The sequence below is a fragment of the Nelumbo lutea genome, chromosome 1, assembly GCF_056320005.1.
Source record: "Nelumbo lutea isolate HS-2025 chromosome 1, American lotus-T2T, whole genome shotgun sequence".
Taxonomy (NCBI): domain Eukaryota; kingdom Viridiplantae; phylum Streptophyta; class Magnoliopsida; order Proteales; family Nelumbonaceae; genus Nelumbo; species Nelumbo lutea.
Window position 1 is genome coordinate 4,124,166 of NC_142684.1, and position 21,272 is coordinate 4,145,437.

At 38.1% G+C, this 21,272-nt stretch overlaps 1 protein-coding gene across 20 annotated transcripts in view; it reads left to right on the forward strand.

Moving 5' to 3' along the window:
* LOC148873248 (calcium-dependent protein kinase 24-like) overlaps positions 1-21,272 on the forward strand; it is a 119,225-nt gene that overhangs the window by 68,777 nt on the left and 29,176 nt on the right. For 17 of the 20 annotated variants that reach the window (XM_088966742.1, XM_088966730.1, XM_088966732.1 and 14 more), the window contains 3 exons: positions 48-215; positions 10,949-11,182; positions 11,293-11,391. In XM_088966742.1, coding sequence (XP_088822868.1) covers positions 48-215; positions 10,949-11,182; positions 11,293-11,391 — 501 coding nt within the window. Of the gene's footprint in view, positions 1-47; positions 216-10,948; positions 11,183-11,292; positions 11,392-13,334; positions 13,603-14,181; positions 14,596-21,272 lie in introns of those variants that run through there. The other 3 variants (XM_088966725.1, XM_088966735.1, XM_088966726.1) reach the window with 3 other exon arrangements.

Below are 21,272 nucleotides of genomic sequence, written 5' to 3' on the forward strand. Positions count from 1 at the left end.
TTTCAGTACTGCAAGGCTTGTAATCTTTTTGAGTTTACATTATACAGGTTGTAGCAGATATCTTGCCAATGGATCAAACAGCTGGTATTAAAAAGATCTTTCATATGATGGACACTGACAACAATGGAAATTTGACCTTTGAAGAAGTCAAAGATGGACTCCATATGATTGGGCAACCTGTTCCTGATCCAGATGTTCAGATGTTAATAGATGCCGTGAGTGTATTCCAATTTCAAACTTCTCGTTGAAACTGTCTTTTTCTGTAATTATAGTGCCACAGGGTTATTATTGACTTTTCTTATATTTTTAATTAATGTTTGGGTGCCCTAATAGAAGTACGAGAGCTGGCATTGCCAGCATGCTTTTTGCCTCAATCTTTTCTCTCCTCTTCTTTCCCGTCTTTTCTCTCATCCTCTGTTCTTCTCGTCTTTTCTTTTTACTTTTCAGGTTAACATGGTATCAGAGCAGGTCTATTGGACTTAAAAACAAGATCGATCAGAATTCTTTATTTCCTTCTTCCCTTGTTTTGAGTAAAGATCAGAGAAACTCTGTCGGACGGGTCTGAGAGAATTTTCTGGGTTCTTCTCCTCTTATCTCTTGGTCGTGTACCAAGAAAAATACATGTAACTGGTTCGGCTGAATGGTGTGAAGAATTTAGAGGGCTTCCAACCCCTCCTAGTGGGGTTGTGTGATCCTTTTATGTGATTTTTGTAGGTCTGGGATGACCTCTCTGTGCTGTAGCAGTAAGGTCTAGTATTTGGATCAAATCGATGTTGTACCTGTATTTCTAGCAGCAGAATTTTGTGTGGATTTGAGCTTCTTGACCTGTCTTTCAGTGCTTCTTTATAGTACACTGGGTGACCTAGTGATAGTCCTTTACGTTTACAGTGTTTTGTGGTTAATTAGGTAAATTCATTTTTTTTTCTATCATGTCTTCTGAAGACTGTTGTCTCTGGTGTCTCCTCCAATCAAAGTGGAGTGAGTGGAGGGGTAGACATGAATTTTCTTTATCCAATGGCTGTTATTCCCCTTGATGGTCTCAATTACCTAGAGTGGCCAGAAGGGATTAAACTCTAGATCACTGCAAGGGGAAAATAGGGGTAATAAATGGAAAAATTAAGGAACTGAAATCTGGAAGTAATGTGTTGATAAGTGGAACCATGAGAACAGCATGGTGATGTTGTGGACTTGTGGCTTCTAGTGTCTTCGCTGCCCAAGTGAGAAGAAACATTATGTGAGCTGACATTGCATATGAAATCTAGGAACAAGCCAATTCTACTTATTTTGAATAGTGGTATTATGCAAAGATCATCAGTTACAGGCTGAATCCTCCACTTGTATGTATGGGGAGAGGAGCAGGTTTAAAATGCCAATGTTGGAGGAAATGTCGCTTACCAAAATATAGGACATATGTCGGAAATGTCGGAAATGTCGAGGGGAAATATTGTAAAAATTAGACACATTGTGGAAATATTATGAAATATGTGGAAATATGCAAAGATATTTTGTAAAATGATAAAAGAAGCATGAATACATATTTGTAGACTATTATCTTATTCCCAACAATTATATAAAGCTAAGAAACTAAGATCAATAACAAATTAGTAATTACTGATTTATTATGCATTTTGATGTTTTTACAAGGTTATCTGATATTTTCTTTTCTTATTTTTAATTCTGTTTTATTATAAATTCTAATATATTTATTTCACACTAGTAAGTAGAAATACATTTATTCTGATTTTTAAATATTAAAGTTATAATACATTATGTTTTATTATAAATTTAATAAACTGATTCTCCTTTTTTGTAGTATTAAGATTATGATAAATTCTGATTTCTTATAAAACTTAATGAATTTATTATGATTTTTAGTACTAAATTTATAATTTATTATGATTTAGTATAAAATTTATTAAATTTATTCTGATTTTTTATATTAAATGTAGAATAGGATTTATTATAAAATTTAATAAACATTTTATGATTTTAATAAATATTTAAAAAAATACTAACTAGTTAATATTTTATTACTTGAAAAATATTTTATGTTTTATGTTATAAAGTAATTAATTTATTCTTTTGTTTTTATATTTTGTTAATTCTTTTTTATAAATATTTTGTTTGAAATATTAAATAGAAATTATTAATGGAAATATTATTAATGTACATTAGTCGACATCTTGTCGAAATTAGTCGACATCTTGTCGACATAATAGGAAAAACTGCATTTTTTTTGGTTATTTGGACCGATTTGGTCGACATTTCCGAAATATAGAAAGTGTCGACCGAAATAATGTAATTTTTATATTACCATCCATTTTCATGTCGGAGAGCCTCGATATCGACATATGTCGGGCGACTTTAGCGACATTTGAAACCATGGAGAGGAGTCTTTCGCTTTATTATTCTGATTTGACTTTAATTTGGAAGGAGTAAAACCATTATAAGAGTGTCAGCTAGAAGTGTGATGAGGATGCCAAAGCTTACAAGTCTCTTGTTTCCTAGCAGGAGATGTTTGCTTTCCTTTTAGAGTTGAACCCAGTGTATAAGTTTATCATGGTACATCTAGGAAGTAACCTTTAGTCCAGGAAGTATATGCTTTGGTACAGTCTAAAGAAAGTAAAAGAAATGTGGTGAATAGTTCTAAGGGGGAACTAGTTGCTTTCGCAGCCAAAGGGGTTCTTTGAGGATTTCGTTGTTGTCATTAATTGGCTTATTGCCTTACTAAGGGTGTTCCCAAGCCAAAACTTGACAAAAATTTAAGCAAGCTGAGCATTATAGATAACTATGCTCAGTTTGAGGGGGAGAGTTGAGAATGCAAGAGTATTTTTGCCTCTCAATCTGATTGTACCCTGTTAACAAGGGCAGACCTACATATATGAGAGTGGGGTCAATTGACCCCATTGAACTAGAAAAAAAAAAATTTAGTATAGGCATTATTTTGAGGCATTTTCCATTTTTTTTGTCAGTAAAGTGAAGATGCTTACATTAATAAAGAAAAACAGAATTTTCAGCAGTGTGTAGCCTTGGCTACCCAAATAACAATCAAAGAAATAGAACAGTAATAACCCCAGGAATTTGCTTTTAAGATTACAACTGTGCCCAGAAAACATGTTCTCTTCTAATCTCTTGTTTTGCTAGTTGATCTGCTAGACTGTTATACGACCTTTGGAACCCATTGTACTAAGATTTGCATATTTTTTGTCATTATTCTAAAATTTTTAATTTCATTTCTGAACCACCAAGGACTCTTTTCTTCTTTTCTCAACCAGCTCAGAATCCCTTTTGAATCCCCTTCAATTATCAAGTTAAGAATACCTAACTCCATAGCTTTTTGTAAACCATACATGACAGCCTTTAATTTGGCTCTAGTGGAGTCCCCATCCTCAATTGGCCCTGAGAACATCCCCAAAATTTCTCCCCTGCCATTTCTTATGACTCCCCCTATTCTTGAACTGCCATTTCCAAAACTTCTGCCATTGACATTCAACTTAAGAAAGTCAGCTGATGGTGGAGTCCACTGTTGCACAAGTTTTTTTCTTGGAGGAAGAGGAACCTGCAATCACCTCCCAGTTTCTAGAACATCATCAACTGTAAAATCAGAGAACAAGTCCACTGTTTTTACCCAATGCACTACTATCACCATAATGTCTTCATACACAACTTATACGCATCTGATCTTCTCTTTGAAGATTTGTAGGTTTCTTTCTTCCCAAATTAACCATAATACTGCAGCTCTTGTACATCTCCAAAGCATCCTCCCCCTTTTTCTTGGCCACCTAAAAGTAGATGGGTCAAAGAGCCATTTTTCCATATTGACCCCACACTCTCCAATGAAATTGAATGAAAATCTAAAGGGGTGGTCAATTTAGTAACTTAAATATTAAAGAGTGGGTTAGCCTATCAAGAGACTAGAAACTTGGGATTTAACTGTTGGATAAAAAACACAAAAGACAAATCTTAAAAGGAAAGCTACCATTCCAATCGAATAGCCCTATTAGATATCAAGACTTGTTGTGAAGTTAAATTCAAGAACTCACCACATTAATTTCCTTCCAGAATTATATTTTTATAAGTATCTTTTCTACTTATATCTAGACTTTGTGTTTTAAGATATACAATTGTCAAGGGCAATTGTAAAATGACATTTTCTTTGTTGAAGTAGTGTGATTAATGTACTAAACCTTTTTCCTTGTATTTGTACTTTGAAGATTTTAAATTATTATTATTACATTTAGTCAAATCATTTGATGTATGAAAATATTTGTGATACAAGTTATTGAATGACCCCACTAGATAAAATTCCTGGCTACACCACTCTCTGTTGAGCTCTCTATGTAATGGAAGATTAGCTATTTCTGCTTACTTTAGGCTATTCAGTTATTATGCAATTGTAGAGGGGTATGTATGTCTTTTCCCCAATTCTTTGGATCTAATAAAATATAAAAGTGGGCAGTTGCATGACATACCCATAATTGTTTGTTCTCTCTTTTCTCCTTCTCTTTCCATTTTCGTCTTCTTCAACAAAAATAATAGCAGAAGATAGACCTTGATTAATTCTGCATTTGAATTTCAAGACCCGGAGATTGAGGACTTATATCTCTTTTGGGATTTTTTTTACTCCAAAAATAGAAGAAAATCAGTCTCAGTTTTGTCAAACCCTAGAGGACAATAGCTAAACTATTTGGAATGAGATTTGTAGAGTTGATGCACACCATATTTCTTTATTCTATGGCATTTGAATATTTAACAAATTTTTCTGCAGTTTGTATTTTCCATCTAGCAGGATTTTCTTGTTTAATTTTCTATTCCCTTGGTATAATAAGAACACAAGATCAATCTCCATGCATTATTTGGACTGTTCTATCAGTTCTCTTTGTAAAAGAAGGGGGGCATGCCATTGTTGCTCTTCACCAGTATTCTCCCCCTAAAAAGAAGTCATGAAGTAATGAAGTAACCAACTCCCGAAAAGTAACTGTTGAGACAAGTTTTCTTGGAGACAAGATCATAAACCTTATAACCTTTTTGAGTAGTGGAGTATCCAAAGGAAAATACAATGAACGGCCTTCAGTCAAGGTTAGACTGAATAGAACCCAGAAAATGAGTGAAGCACACAGTCAAAGGCTTCGGTACTCAAACTTAACATAGGACAAGTATGAAGCAAGATTTGATAAGGAACTTTGAAATCTAATACTCTAGATGGAATTCTATTGATAAGATATGTAGCAGTTAATAAAGCATTTGACTACAAAATCCCGGTTTGAGTCAAACTCTAACCCACTATGTTACAAAAACCCATTGACTTAGTCAATGGCTCATTGGCCCAAATGATTGAACTACGATCCATCTGACCTATTCAGTGGATTACTAGATCTTTATTCTTTTGTATTTTTATGAAATTTTATATTGATAGTGTCACTTGTCTTGTTGGCCTGGAGAGTTGAATTGGTGACAATGTTGATTCAGTGGAAAAATGGTTTGGCCTAGTATTTTAAAAGTGCAAGGTGCAAAAAAGGCGCAAGGGGCAATTTGTGCCTGAAGCACAAGGTGAGGCACGTGCCTTTTTGAAGCAAGGCGCAAAAATACAAAGACAAAAAAATAAAAAATAAAAAAGTCAAAAAATAATGAAAAAACCAAGAAATAAAAAAAAAAAGCGACAAAAATATCAAACATAATGTTAATAAAAAATATAAACTTAAATTTTAAAATAAATGTTTTCATAAACCTATTCTCTAAAATTAAAATACATAAACATTAACATGCTAAGTGTATTCAAATGAAAATTTAAAAATAAAATAAAAAATATAAAACATTTTCAAGCATGTAAAACCCACAATCTCTTTTTTTTTTTTTTTCCAATTGTGTTACTTCAAGTAGCTAATGTGATGTAGAACATATTACATTCTTGATTCTACAAGCCGCCTTTGTACCATGCCCCCCGAGGCGCATGCCTAGGCACACCAAGCGTGCGCCTTTTGAAAGTGTTGCATCTAGGACCTAGGTGAGGCGCCTACCCTAAAATGTGCCTCACTTGTGCACCTAGGCGCCTTTTAAGTCACTGGTATGGCCTCCAGGCCAGGTTTTAAAATGCTGGTCATAAGCAATTTCTTGGTCTCCTATAACTTGAAAAAGGAGTGGCTTCATTCAATGGGTTGCTATCATAATCACCCTACAAGTACCACAAACATTTATGGGATACATGGACTAGTTTAGTATTATTGTTTTCTGCCTCATCCTACCCCAACAGATCATCTTCCTTAAGATTGGCTTCCTGCTCCGTGTTGTCACCTGGCTCTTTAGTAGCCACTCCCTACTATTTCACACACTTACAGTAGGATAAATGTCTTTTTTTTCTCCAGGGGATCCACTTGTCATTCAGTGTTTACTGTGTATTGGTTAGTAGGTTTCAGGTTGAGATGGCTTAATGGCAGTGGTTTTTGTCTTGGGCTTTTCCTGAGCCTTTTCTTTATTATCCAATTATTTCTTGTTTATAGGTCATCATAAATTTCTGCCTTTTATCTTTGGCATCTTCCTAGCTAGGCTTCTTGACCTCATAAGGTCCATAAGTCGCTTCTTGATCAGTGGTCTCTATAGTGAGATTACCTTATGCATGCTTTTGTATATTGTTGGATTCTACCTGGATTTCTATCTTCCTTACGGAGTTATATTCACCTACAATGCTTTCATATCAAATTTTTTAAAGGTTCTTTGGTACCTCAAGAATCATCAATGTCCTTGTACTTTGATAGCAGATGGGAAAGAAGTGTTTGGAGAGCTAGGGGTTTGGGAAGCAAGGAAAAGGTTAATATGAGGATGCTTAGCTGGAATGTGAGGGGTTTGGGAAGTGCAGGGAAAAAAACAACGATTAAAGAGGTGATTAAGATGTATAAGCCAGACGTGGTGCTAATCTAGGAATCCAAAAGAATGTACTTTGATAGCAGATGGGAAAGAAGTGTTTGGAGAGCTAGGGGAATCAATTGGGTGGCTGCTCCATCTTGGGGATCCTCGAGAGGAATTGTAACAATGTGGAAGAGGGATGTGCTTGTGGGAGTAGAGTAATTAATTGGTAAATACTCAATATCTGTGAAGTTCAAGCAAGTAGAGAGTGGGTGTCAACGGATGTATATGAGACAAATGATTTTTGGGAGAGAAAGGAATTGTGGAAAGAATTGGGTGATGTTAAGGGAATATGGGAAGGGCCTTGGTGTTTGGGTGGGGATTTTAATGTGGTTAGGTTCACAAAAGAAACTAGTAACCCTAATTATAGGGTGACAACAAGTATGAGGAGATTCAATCTATTTGTGGACACGTATGAACTTAAAGAAATCCCATTAGCCCACAAGACCTTCACTTGGTCCAATCATCAATCGAATCCGATTTGTTCAAAGTTGGATAGGTTCCTATTCTCAATAGAGTGGGAAGAACACTGGGGGAGCTTAGCATCTAGAGTACTTCCTAGACTTACCTCTGATCATTGGTTGATAGTGATTTGCGAGGAGTGAAGGACCTTCTCCGTTTAGATTTGAAAACATGTGGCTACTACACCTAGGGTTCACTAAGAAAATCAAAGAATGGTGGGAACAGTGTAATCCTTCAATGGAGTGGGAAAGCATGAAGTTTTATAAGAAAATCCAATTCTTGAAAGCAAAGATTAGGGAGTGGAACCTATTGGAGTTTTGTAGGTTAGAAGGAAGAATGAGAAATTTGATGGATCAGATTGAGGTCTTGGACATGAAAGAGGAAAGGGGAGAATGTGAAGAGGGAGACAAGGAACAAAGAGGGGAATAGAGAAGGCAGTTGGAGGATTGTCTTTACAAGGAGGAAGTTAGCTAGAGACAAAAATCTTGATGCAAGTGGTTAAAGGACGGAGATAGAAATGCTGGCTTCTTTCATGTGGTGGCAATTGGTAGAAGAAGAAAGAATTCTATCTCAAGACTGGATGTTGAGTGGTCAATTTTGACCTGCCAGGATGAGATAGCAAAGGCCTTTATTGATCACTTTAAATCCATCTTCAAAAGGTCTTTAAGTGGGAGGGTGTGGTTAGAAGGGTTGGAGTGGCCAGATGTTGGGGTAGAAAATAGACAATGGCTGGAAATGAGGTTTGAAATGGAGGAAATAAAGGAAGTTGTGTTTTCTATGGACAGAACAAAAGCTCTAGGCCCGGATGGTTTCACAATGACCTTTTACCAAGACTGTTGGGAAATCTTGGAGAGGGATCTCATGCTAGTGTTCGATGAATTTCATAGGAGGGGAATAATTGAGCTTGGGTTGAACTCTACCTTTATTGCTTTGATCCCAAAGAAGAAAGATGCCTCTTGTCCAAAAGATTTCAAACCAACAAGAGCCTTTGTGAAGGGTAGACAGATACCTGACCAAATATTAATTGCCAATGAAAGTGTGGAAAATCTCAAAAAGATCAAAAAGAAGGGAGTGGTGTAAATGGATCATGGGTTGTGTTAGGAACTGTCATTACTCCGTGTTGGTAAATGGGACGGTGGTAGATTTCATCTCAGCTATAAGGGTAATAAGACAAGGTGATCCACTCTCTCCATTCTTGTTTACCTTGATTGCTGAGGTTTGGGGACTATTGATTCATAGAGCAGATTCAAGGGACTTAATTAGAGGGTGGAGGTTAGGAAGGGAGGAGATCCCACTTACTCATTTACAGTTTGCAGATGGCACAATACTTTTCTGTGGAGGTGGATTAGGAATTTGAAAATGGTAGTACAGCTCATTGAATGCCCAACCTTAAAGTGAATTTTGAGAAGAGTTGTGTAGTGGGAATTAACATGGAGGATGGGGAGATCAGAGAATGTGCGGAGCTTTTGGGATGCACAATATCAAGTTGACCATTGAGTTATCTTGGCTTACCTTTGGGAGACAACCCTAAGAGGGCCACCCTAGCCAATTTACCCATCTACTTCTTATCAGTGTTCAAGATTCTAGCAAAGGTGTCTAATAGGTTGGAAAAGATGAAGAGAGACATTCTGTGGGAGTCGGGAGAGGAGAAGAGGAACCATAGAGTGGGGTGGGAGGTGGTGATTAGAAGTAAGAGTCAGGAGGTTTAAGGATTGGGAACATTAGAAAAAGGAATGTGCCTTATTGGAAAAATGGTTATGGAAGTTTTCTTTAGCAAAGGAGAAGCAATGGGCTAAAATGGTGGCAAGTATTCATGGGCTAGTGGATAATGGATGGGATGTTGGAACTCTGGCAAGGACTACAAGTGCTTCACCTTGGAAAGCCATCCACGACTTATTACCTGTCTTCTCCCCTTTAATCAGGTATAATTCAAACTCAGACAGCCTCATAAAATTCTTGGAACAGATTTGGGTGGGGAATTCCCCTTTGAAGGGTCAGTTTCCGTCTTTGTATGCTCTCTCTGACCTAAAAAATGAGCCCATATCCTCCTTCATTGTCCCTTCCTCAACTTCTGGGTTTGGTTGGAACCTGGGCTTGAGAAGGACTGTCAGAGATGCAGACTTGAGCAGCACTTCGGCTCTCCTGGGTATTCTTGAAAATGTTTTCTTCGACCCCACTAAAGAAGACACTAGAATTTGGACCCCCGCCTCATCAGGTTCCTTCTCTTGTGCTTCCTTCTTTAAAGTCCATCCTATAGGCTTTTCTTTCCCTGTTAAAGAGATCTGATGCAAGTCAATTCCTCTTAGGGTTGGAAGGTTTTGTTGGGAATTATTTCTGAATAGAATCAACACTAGTGTTCAGCTTCAAAGAAAGAGACCCAAGACTTGTTTATCTCCTCATAGGTGTATTCTTTGTAAAGATGATGGGGAGACTGGTTTTCACCTTTTGATTTTTTGCCGGGTTGCCAAAACTATTTGGGAATGGGCCTTTTCCCTCTTCAGGCTTGAGTGGAACCCCCCTGCAGATGTCCAGAGCCTTTTTTGTTCTTCTTTTATCAGGTGGCATTTGAAAGGGGGCAGAACTATGTGGAGATGCCTAAGGGCTGCTGTGTGGTGGTCAGTTTGAAAATTTGATAGAATTGATTCACATCAGGGTAATTCAGTGGCTGAAATCATCGGACCTATTCACAGATTTTACTGTGGATGATCTGCTAAGGAATTGGAGAGAGATTGCTAGCTGTGCCCTGGTCAAAACGGGTTTAAGTCTGTCATGGACCCCTCCCCCACTAGATTTATAAATCTGAATTTTGATGGTAGTAGTAGAGGGAATCTTGGGCAGTCAGGTATAGGGGGCGTATTTAGGGATGATAATGGGACTGTTTTAGCTCTATTGTCCGGCCCAATCAGGAGCGGTGACTCTCTTAGGGCTGAGATCTTTTCTGTCTTAGAAGGTGCCCAAAGAGCAAAGGATATGAACATTAGAAGGCTTGCAATTGAAAGGGATTCAGACGTGGTGGTAGGGTAGCTGCAAGAAAACAAGGCTGGATTTTGGAACAAAAACAACGGAAGGAGAAAATTCAGATGGCTGGTTAAGGACATGGAAACAATGTTCAGTTGGGTGAAGAGATCTGCTATTTCGTTTGCTGATGCATTTGCTAAGCTAGGGGTGGACAGGGAATCTATATTTTGGGCTCAGTTGTAGTTCTGGTTTTCTCATTGTGGCGGTTCATGCCTCTGCTGGGGAGTTAAGAGAGTTTATCTCCCCTTTTGTATAATTAACTTTTCTGATTGGTTAATGAAAGTTTTGTTATTGATAATAAAAAAAGAAAGAAAAAGAACAAAACAAATTATAGATGGTTAAAGAAGGAAAGAAAATTTGATAAGATCCCCGACTTTTTGAAATGGACATTCTTATGCTCAGACTCCATTACACATTTCAGTTACTTGTGATTCTATAACCCATCCATACTGACTTTTTTCTGTTTTTCATTGAAGCAGTTTGTGCAATACTTTTCTTTTTCTTGTACTTAGCTATATTTTTATCATCTATCATCCACCCTGAGTAATCACTGTCATGATGCTCATAGGAGGACATTGATGGGAGTGGCACTCTGAACTATGAGGATTTCGTCACAATCTCCATTCACCTGAAAAGAATTAGCAGTAAAGAACATTTGTCCACAGCATTTAATTTGTTCGACAAGAACGATAGTGGGTTTATTGAGTATGAAGAGTTGAGAGAAGCATTACTAGAGGATGACCTTGGCCCTGACAATGAACAGGTGATTCGAGACATACTCTCCGATGTTGATACAGACAAGGTGAATCTAGAAACATCTGTTATACATCTTCATAACAATCTCGTGCAAAGTTCTTTGTTGTCTGACAGGTTACATCCGTTTTGTTTTGTTTGATTTATTGATTTTTGTAGGATGGTCGAATCAGCTATGAAGAATTCGAGGCAATGATGAAAGCCGGTATGGATTGGAAAATGTCATCTCGCCAATATTCAAGATCAATGTTCTTGGAGGTATTCCAAAATCCTCTTGTGGATGTTCTCTTCCATCATGTTCAGAAACCTTATTATTAGAACTGAACATATATCCATAAATAGGAGTGGATTCGAGCCAAGTAAAATCAAATACTTGGCTATTTGATTTGGCTTGCTGAAATTGTGTTGGGCTCAAGCTCGAATTCGGTTTGGCTTGAGTTCGACTACAAGCCAAGTTTTTTTCTAAAAAATAAAAATTATACATATAAAAAATGGGTCACCCTCTAGGTCAGTTTTTAAAACACTAACCAATACAACATTAAAGCTGAATGGATAACATTAAAAATTGAATCTGTGACATAATTACATAATCACAAATTGCATCATTGATAATGTTATCATTAATATTAGTGTAGTGGCATGTTCTGTGAAACTTGTGCAAGTAAAAGGTAAAGATATAAATTGATATTTTATATTCAAATTTAAGTTTTATGACCTGCACCAAAACCGGGGCAAGTATTTATTTTATAATAGTATAGATGTATTATTGATTAAAAATCACAATCATAAAATGTTTAAACTTGACTTTATAGTAATCATAATAATATATAGTTTGTAAATCTTAAATGACTTTATAATAGTATAGACATTATAATTTAAACTTTGTAACTTTTACCTTCTACATTACTTATATTAGATATTCCAATATTAAATTGAAGAAAATTATCAAATCACTTAAGTGGCTCAATGGTCAAGTGAAACCATGATCTTTGTAAATATAGGAGTGCTCGGGTGCAAATGTTCACATCCTCAAAGTATTTTGGGATTTATTTTAAGGAAAATTATCGACCAAGGTCAATCAAGGCCGATTCTTCAGATTGTTTCAAGTAGGGTAGCCCCCAACCCTTGGAACCAACCAGGGTGGGGGTAGGGTTGATTCGAGGCCAATTTCATTTGATTCTGGGTAGAACCAACCCATTTGCTCACTCCTAAAATGCGCTTTATTTTGCCCCCATCCCATGGACCCCTTGTAATGTGCATAATGTAACATCCCAAAATAATACAAAATAAAAAAGAGGAAACCCTTGCTCAAAAGAGAATCTACATACATGTAAAGTAGACCTCAAAAGAGAAAACTATAAATGACAAGAAAGTATCAAGAGGATAAAAGGAGATAAGAAATTAAAGCGGAATAGAATAAGCACGGGAAAAACCAAAAAAAAAAAAAGAAAGATGAAATGAAGAAGAATAGGAGGGTGGGGGGGCAGAGCAGGACATGGGGAGGGGGAATCGCCCCAGGGGGGGCTCCCCAAAAAGAAAATGACAATAAAAGTTTGAGGGTGGGAGGGGATTCGAGAAAAAACTTGAGAGGTAAACTGAGAGGAAAACTGAGAGAAAAAAATAGAAAGTGAAAGTGGTTCCCTAACGCAGGTGTTTTCTCACTTGTGCGAGTCAAACCAAGGCATAGACAATTTTCATTGGTAGGAGGTGAGAAATGTTAGGGATAAAAGTGTTACATGGAGAATTGAAAATAGGGCAAAGTTGTTATTCTGGAGCTGGTACTACGCCATTGTCATTTGCTATAGGTGATTAGTGTCAGTTGCAATTAAAACAAGGCAACTCAAATCACCTATAAACCGGAAAGCAGAAACAAGGAAAACTCAAAAGCCTAGAGATGGCAATTTGACTTGTACTGTGGGACTCGGCCCCGCCCCAATTGGGGTGAGAGTTTATTGACCACTGATCAGGGTTTGGGGCGGGTTTTCAGAAAACCCAAGAATCTAGGGATCGGGGGCAGGGCAGGGATAGTATTTGTCCACCCCACCCCAACCCTGGCCCCAAACCTGCCTTGACTGTATTGTATGACATAATATATATAAAACAGCTAATACATGTTAATATATATAATAGTTTTAGGTAGGTTTCAAAAAATAAAATTGCAAATATGCAAGAGTAACAGGGGCAAGGTGGGGCAAATTCAGGGTTCCCAGTTCTCTGTGGAGACAGTGATGGATTTTCGGGCAGGGCGTTTAAGTTCGGGGTTGGGGACAGGGCATGCAAAACCTGGCCAGGTATTTTTCACGTTATTTTTCTTCTTTCTATTTTGGATCCTTTGATAAATGCCTACTTAATGCTTGCAACCATCACAAAGGAAACATGATGGTTAGTTGTGAAAGCATGCATTACTCTCTCTCTCTCCCCCCCAAAGAAACATTTTTTTAGAATAAAGGAACCATGATGTTTACCTACAACATCGACCCTGAACAGAGAATGGTGCATTATCAACTTTCAATGTGTTGCCCAATATCATATCAGCAACCAACTCAGTGGTTCCCAGTGCCTGAAAAGTTGGGGCAAAATATGTTGGAATTAACAGGACAACAAGAAATGGAACTAATGCTACTCTAAATTCCAAATCTCTGAATAATTTGTCACCTAGTAGATGTTGGCATTTGTATCACTAGGGCTAATAGCAGGGGAGTCACAAGCCAATCATGTCCAGGAGTTTGTCTTACAAGACCAGAAAAAGACTTGATGCATTTAAAGAAAAGTATGCATTAATAATAAATCCATATATTTTTTTAATTCTAACATCATGTGCCTATGGAAAATGGTCTACAATTTTATATTTGTTGTCTAATGCTTATAGTGTTCTGTAGGAAAGGTGGCATACATTTATGTTAAATTAGGATACAAAAATTTTATTTTTAGTGACCTACCTGCATTTCTTCATGCTTGCACCATGAACCTCAATTCAAGCGTGTAAAAGGGTAACCTACCTGCATTTGTATGTCAAGGATAGTTCTACTCTCACTTTCCTGTTTTTAGTGAAGTCAGCCAAGGATAGTACTCTTATAGAGGGAAAGAACTCCCCAACACGTGACCGAATTTGGTTTATGATGACATCATCTACTTCAGTGTTAAATCCAGCAAATTGGCAGCTACTCCCTGAAAAACACATTTCTTAGGAGATGAATGAGCAGAGTAGTGCACAAGAAACAAACAAGAATAAGGAGAGGCAGCCATATTCCTTGTCTATGTTGTGTATATTGTTACATGCAACCTTGCACACAACTATGGCATATAAGTGATCTTGTAGCTTAAAGAAATTAAGCCATGATAGGATTCCTTTGATTTATCTGGTTGTTGGGTACTGACAAATCTCATGCTTTCTTAAATCTTTGTTATTGAAAAAATGTAATAACAATATTGCACATTAAAGTTTCTTAATGTGTCTGACTCTAACATTGATGTGGACACGTATTGGGAGCAGCAGCATCAACGATCCGGTGTTCTCATCCTATCCAATTCGGCAGCAACAGTCTTATCCATTCGGCAGATTAGATTAGACTATCTTGTTATTCTTATCTTATCTTATTAAGTTAGTAGATTATATTATCTTATCTTATTAGGTTGCCTTATCTTGTCAGATTAGGATTAAGAAAGACTTATCTTATTAGATTAGGATTAAGAGAGACTTAATCTCCTATTTAAGGAGCCACTATTAGTGAATAAAGGCATCGAATATTCAGTCAAGAAGAGAGTAAGGAGAGTTGGTGATCTCTTGGACAAATCACCATTAGGGCGGCCAAGATAGGTTCATCAAGAGCAGGGACGAACAGGGGAAAGCAGGAGGTTTGCCCCGTGGACCGACCCGTGACGAGATCCTATTCGTGGGCCCGTAACAATTTGGTATCAGAGCAAGGCGTCATGGGTGACCTTGAGCGATTGACGTCTAGGGTTCATGATGTGGAGCATAGACTCGTGGAAAACAACAAGGAGGTGTGCGAGATCAAGGATGAAGTCAGGGAGCTACGGCGTTTGATGGAGTTATTCTTTTCTAGCAAGGAGAGGAATACCGAAGGGGAGGCAACCACTGGCGGCTGCCGACTGGATCTGTCGGAGTCTTCCGGCGAGCAGCAGATCGTCAACCAGGGGGCTGCGGTCATTCCCAAGTACAGCAAGTTGGAATTTCCGTCGTACAACGGCAATGGAGATCCCTTGGGTTGGTTGTACCGGTGCAAGCATTTTTTTGCAATCAACGGACAAACGACCAAGACAAGGTAAGCCTAGCCGCCTTTCACCTAACGGAGGAAGCGCAACTCTGGTTCTATCGATTGGAACAGGAAGAACCCGGGCTTAGTTGGACCCAGTTCAAATCCTACTGCCTTCTTAGGTTTGGGACCCCACTGACAAGCAACCCCTTAGGTGAATTGATCAACCTCAAACAGACGGGAACGGTGGCTAAATACCAGCGCCAATTCTAGACCCTCCTTGCCAGAGAAGCTTTGGTACGATCGGACGAGCAGGTAGACATGTTCACCGCAAGGTTAGTAGAACCCTTGAGGGTGGATGTGGAGATGCAACACCCCCCCAACCTGGTCACAGCCATGAATATAGCTCGCGCCTTCGAACTCAAGCTACAACTTAGCTGCGGAGCCTTCAGTATGGGGTGGCCTCTATCAGCATGGGCATCTCCGGAACCACTCGGAATGGCTCCATATTCAGTAGCCAGCCAAGAACGGAAGCCACAGACGAGCAACAATTCCAGATCAGCATCCAGTGTGGGGAGCAGCGTCGTTGCACCCCCTATTAAGCACTTGTCCAGAGCTAAGATGGCGGAACGCAGGGCGAGGGGACAATGTTTTAATTGTGATGAACTCTACTCAGCAGGGCACAAGTGCAAGAGACTTTTCTGCCTCTTGGTGAAACAAGAGGAAGATGATGATGAACCCTCTTCATTGGAACCCAATCCAGGGGGGCAAAGTCATTCCACCTATCCGGGATTCCTTTGACTGTGTTTCAAGACACCCATCTTGAATTTGAGCTTGAGGACAAGCTCGTAGTTCAGGAGGGGAGTAATGATGTGGACACGTATTGGGAGCAGCAGCAGCAATAATCCGGTGTTCTCATCCTATCCAATTCGGCAGCAACAATCTTATCCATTCAGCAAATTAGATTAGACTATCTTGTTATTCTTATCTTATCTTATTAAATTAGTAGATTAGATTATCTTATCTTATTAGGTTGCCTTATCTTACAGATTAGGATTAAGAGAGACTTATCTTATTAGACTAGGATTAAGAGAGACTTATCTTATCTTATCAGTCTTATCTTATCAAGATAGAGCTGGAGGTCTCCCTATTCAGCAAGGAGTCTCCCTAAGAACAGGACTCTTGTAATCTCCTATTTATGGAGCCACTATTAGTGAATAAAGGCATCGAATATTCAGTCAAGAAGAGAGTAAGGACAGTTGGTGATCTCTTGGACAAATCACCATTAGGGTGGCCAAGATAGGTTCATCAAGAGCAGGGAGGAACAAGGGAAAACAAGAGGTTTTCCCCGTGGACCGACCCGTGACGAGATCCTATTCGCGGGCCCATAACAGACATCCATGCTCTATGCTGATAGATCTACTTGAAAGAAGAAAAAAAAATAGTAATAAAAACAAGATAAGAAATTTATTGTATCAAAGATTATAGACCAAATCAAATTCTTATTGCCAATGAGCATGTTTAGGACATGAAAACAATTGGTAAAAAGGGTTGGGTTTATAAGTTGGAACCAAAAATTATAGATCAAATTCTTGTTCTAGCATTTCCTCCATCAACTGTGGTAAAAGACCCACCAAAATATAATAACCACTATGATTCTTCCATGGTTACACCATAGCAACTAATGGAATTTCCCTTGTTATCTCCTCTGTAATGATCATAGCTCTAGGTTGAATGCACTTGATGGAGTACTCGCTAAGCTGCATGAGCTATTTAACTACTCATCCTAATAATGGTAGTCTGTCTATGAAATACCTAATAGGATCGCTCGTTATGACCAAGAGAACTTCGTGTTCCAAAAGGTAATGTCTGAACTTTAGTGTTGCAAATACCAAGGCTAGACATTGCTTCTCCATATCTATGTAGTTTTGCTCAGCATCCTTTGAGACTTGACTAGCATAATAAACGGGGCACTCCTGCCTCTCGTCATTCTCCTAGTCCAATAAACAGCCTACAGGTTCAGGACTCGTGTCAATATACAACCTAAACTCCTAGTCCAATAAACAGCCTACAGGTTCAGGGCTTGTTTAATTTGTTGAAATGCTTGTTCATGCTCAATGCCCATTGGAAAGGGGTGTTCTTTGTGAGTTTCATTAGTAGAATTGTAGTGACTGCAAGTACATGTATAAATCTTTGTAAATATGGCACCTTAAGAATATCTAGAGTTGCTTTTCATTGGTAGGGTGGGGCATGTCTACTACTGCTTTAAATTTAGCTTCGTCATGATGGATTCCTCTGCAGTATACCTAATACCCTAAAAGTTTGCCCAATTTTGCACCAAATGCACACTTTGCAAGATTCATCCTCAGGTTATACTGCCAACACTTTTCTCAGAACATTTATGACCTTTATGCCTGGCTTTCACTACCACGTCATCCACATAGCACTCAATCTTCTTATGCAACATATCATGGAAGATACATGTCATAGTTGTTTGGTAAGTGGCTTCAGTGTTTTTAAGCCTGGAAGGCATCACCATATAAGGATCTGATAGTACCCATCTACGGGGTTCATAAGGATCTGATTGTAACCATTATATGCATCCAAGAAGGAATAGAGCTCATGCACAATTGTACAATCTATGAGGAGCTCTATGTTGAGCAGGGGAAACTCATCCTTATGGCATGTTTTATTTAAATGCCTGAAGTGTACGTTGTAGAGAAGAGAAGGGGTAGTTTTGTCTTTTTACCTTCTTTGTATGTATATTATTAGGCATGTATATTAATGTACAGCCTTGTAATAGCTCTGTATTTTATTTCTTTTGTAAGGAAAATCTGGAAAATCTTATCCATTCGTCTTTTAATAAAAATATATCTTTTCTAAGTTTGATCGATGTTAGATCAACCCGAAAAATCTTAGAGTTTTTCTTGTCTTCCTCTCTCTTCAAGGTTAACATGGCATCAAAGCGGGTTATTCTCTAATTTATTTTCAGTACAATCAGATCGATCTGTCTTCCTTTACTCTATGCAACCAGCAAGAGAAATCTCATTAGATCTCTTTTGGAAGACATCAATTTGTGATAAAACTTCATCTGAAGTATCGCCTGGTCCTATTTTTCATATTCTGGAAGTTTCATCAGCTTGGGGTAAGTGCTGAAGGTGTTGTGTTCATCTCGTCTAGACTGTGATTTCAAATCTCAGTTTCTCTTAGCTTTAGACATCTTCTGTCATTGTTGATGTTGCAATATCAATGAGGGGGCTCAAAGCCACACATGAAATGTTTAAATACCTTGAGAAGGTCTATTAACAGTCAAACATGTCTAGGCAATATCAGATTGAATTACATATATTTTCTTGTGCTCAAGGGAAGAAACAGATTCAGGAGTACAATGCTGGTTTCGTGAATCTCTGGACTGAATATGAGTTGGTTCACTTTGGAGATTTATCTACAGATTGTTGTATAAAGTCCATGAAGAAGAACTTTGATAAGAGGAAATTTGTGCATCTCCAATCTAATTATGAGACACTAAGGTGAAACATACTCAGTAGCAAGACTGTACCTGACCCAGATATGATCCTTGAAGAGTTATTATTAATAGAGGAAACTCGGTTTCCTACTCAGCCCTCTCTTGATTAGAAGGAACATGGCATAGATGCAGTTTTTCTGGCTACCAATCAAAAGGGAAAGACGGATTGTAGTGATCTGTAATGACTATATTTGATTGTCAGAACAAAAGGGGAACAATAGACCTACCCCCCTAATGATGGCAATGTGTGTTGTTCTGACAATAGATTTGATTTGTTTATATTTTCTGGCCTTGTAGTGATCTATAAAGACTAATGAGCAATTTCAGGTAGAAACCAAAGAGATGAGTAAGCCGTCTAGCCTGTAAATGTAAGCTTCTTCATCAATCCTTTTGCATCGTCTGCTGTGTATTTGTCTTCATCAGTGAACAAAGTCTGATAACAACCAAAAAAGTGAGGACAAGGGAAAAAGGCATCTTGAGCAGGTGGTAGTTGTCGATTCAATCACCACTGCAACAGGGTTAATGTTGCTGGCGCACCCCGAGTTGCGAAGATCATATTCCACTGTTACAGGCTTTGAATAACTGGGAATTGAGAAAGAACAAAGAGTCAAATTTTAGATCAATGTTGCAAGTTGTGGTTGTCGACAATGAATTGCAAACTCCAAATCCAGCCATTGAGTTGTTACTTGTTGAGAGTCTTGAGACTTCAGATTTCAAGAATCTTGAGAAAACTACAAACCCTAGGCTAATTATTGAATAGGTGTTTCCGTGTTTAGGTCTCTTTCATTTCTTTTAGTTTCAATTGAAAGCTGCTAACCATTGCCCGAGTTGAACAGGTTAACAGTTCAACCACCCGGGTCTGCAGTTTTTGACCATTTCAACATTTTTTTCAAGATAGTGGTTCAGGGCCAAAACGGAACCAATAACATGACCAGCTCTCAGGTCAAATGGTCTGACTGTCCATTCCAGTCCAGTTTTCAAAACAATGCCTGAAGGTACTCCAAGCTAAGGCATTCTTTTTACTAAACATGGGCATATGAAAATAGAAGCATATACAAATGCAAACTGGAGTGGCTGTATTGATGGAAGGAGATCCACCTCGGGTAACTATGCTATGGCGGTACGGAGCATTGTTTCATGGAGAAGTAAGAAGTGGCTAGATCTTCTGCTGAGAAAGCATACAAGACAATGGCCCATGGAATTTTAGAGTTATTTTAACTTAGATCACTTTTGGGGGAACTGGACATTGTTTATGAGAAGCTGATGATGTTATATTGTGACCACCAAGCAGCCATAAGCATTGCACATAATCCTGTCCAACATGATAGAACAAAGCACGTTGAGGTTGATAGACATTTTATATGGGAGAGAGTTGCTTTAGGGAAAGTTTGCTTGCCATTTATTGATTCTAAAGAATAATTAGAAGATGTCTTGACAAAGGGAGTTTCAAAAGGGAAGCTACTACATTATATAAGCAAGCTGAGCATGAATGACATCTATTCTTAGCTTGAGGAGTGTAGAGAGATTGGGCCAAATGGGTCATAGTTTCTTCTTATTTCTTGTCTTATTTTATTTATGTTTATGTTAATGGGCCTTGTCCATATGGGCCTGTTAACTATTTTTCATTCTTTTAAGTCATGTTTATGAACTGGTCGCCCCATTAAGGGCATCTTTGTAATAAGGGCATTGAGATTAGATTAATAAAAGTGATTCGGAGAATGGGGAGGACTGATCCATCTCTCTTCTTCTCCCTTCTTCCCTCATCTTTTCTTCCTCTTCTGATTTCTCCTATTTCTTTATTTTCTTTCTAATTTCAGATCATATTACTATTTTCTATTGGTCTGACTCATATCTAGGTGCATGTAGGACACTCTTCAACCCATTCCATTCTCTATTTCTAGTCGATCAACCAAGATAGGGGTGTTGGGGCATATTTTTCTATGTTACTAACATATGAACAGCCTGTATATACCCTTCTACAACATACAGTTAAAGCAATAAAGTTTAAGCTACTTGTCAAAAAAATCTTATTGTACCACAGAGTATTGAAAGAAAGTACATTCAATAGGTAAAACGCTAACAAGGTTTCCCATTGGCAGTCATTGAAATAGACAAGGTCTGATCATGGTCAACAAATTTAGATGCATTATTGGTATAACATTGAGAAACCATTTGATGATCAACATATCCAACCTCCATCACACCATGGTTCAGTTGCAGCATGTTGGAGTTCTCAACCACAAGGAGGTGACCCTATGATGCAAAGAAAACAAAAGATGGTCTTAGCTTGGGTGTTAATTGAAAACTATTCATGCAGCACGGTTGTACATGTTAGACCGTGTATGCTCTTAGCTCTAATGAGCATCATGTACATTATGACATTTATTGTAAATGAATAA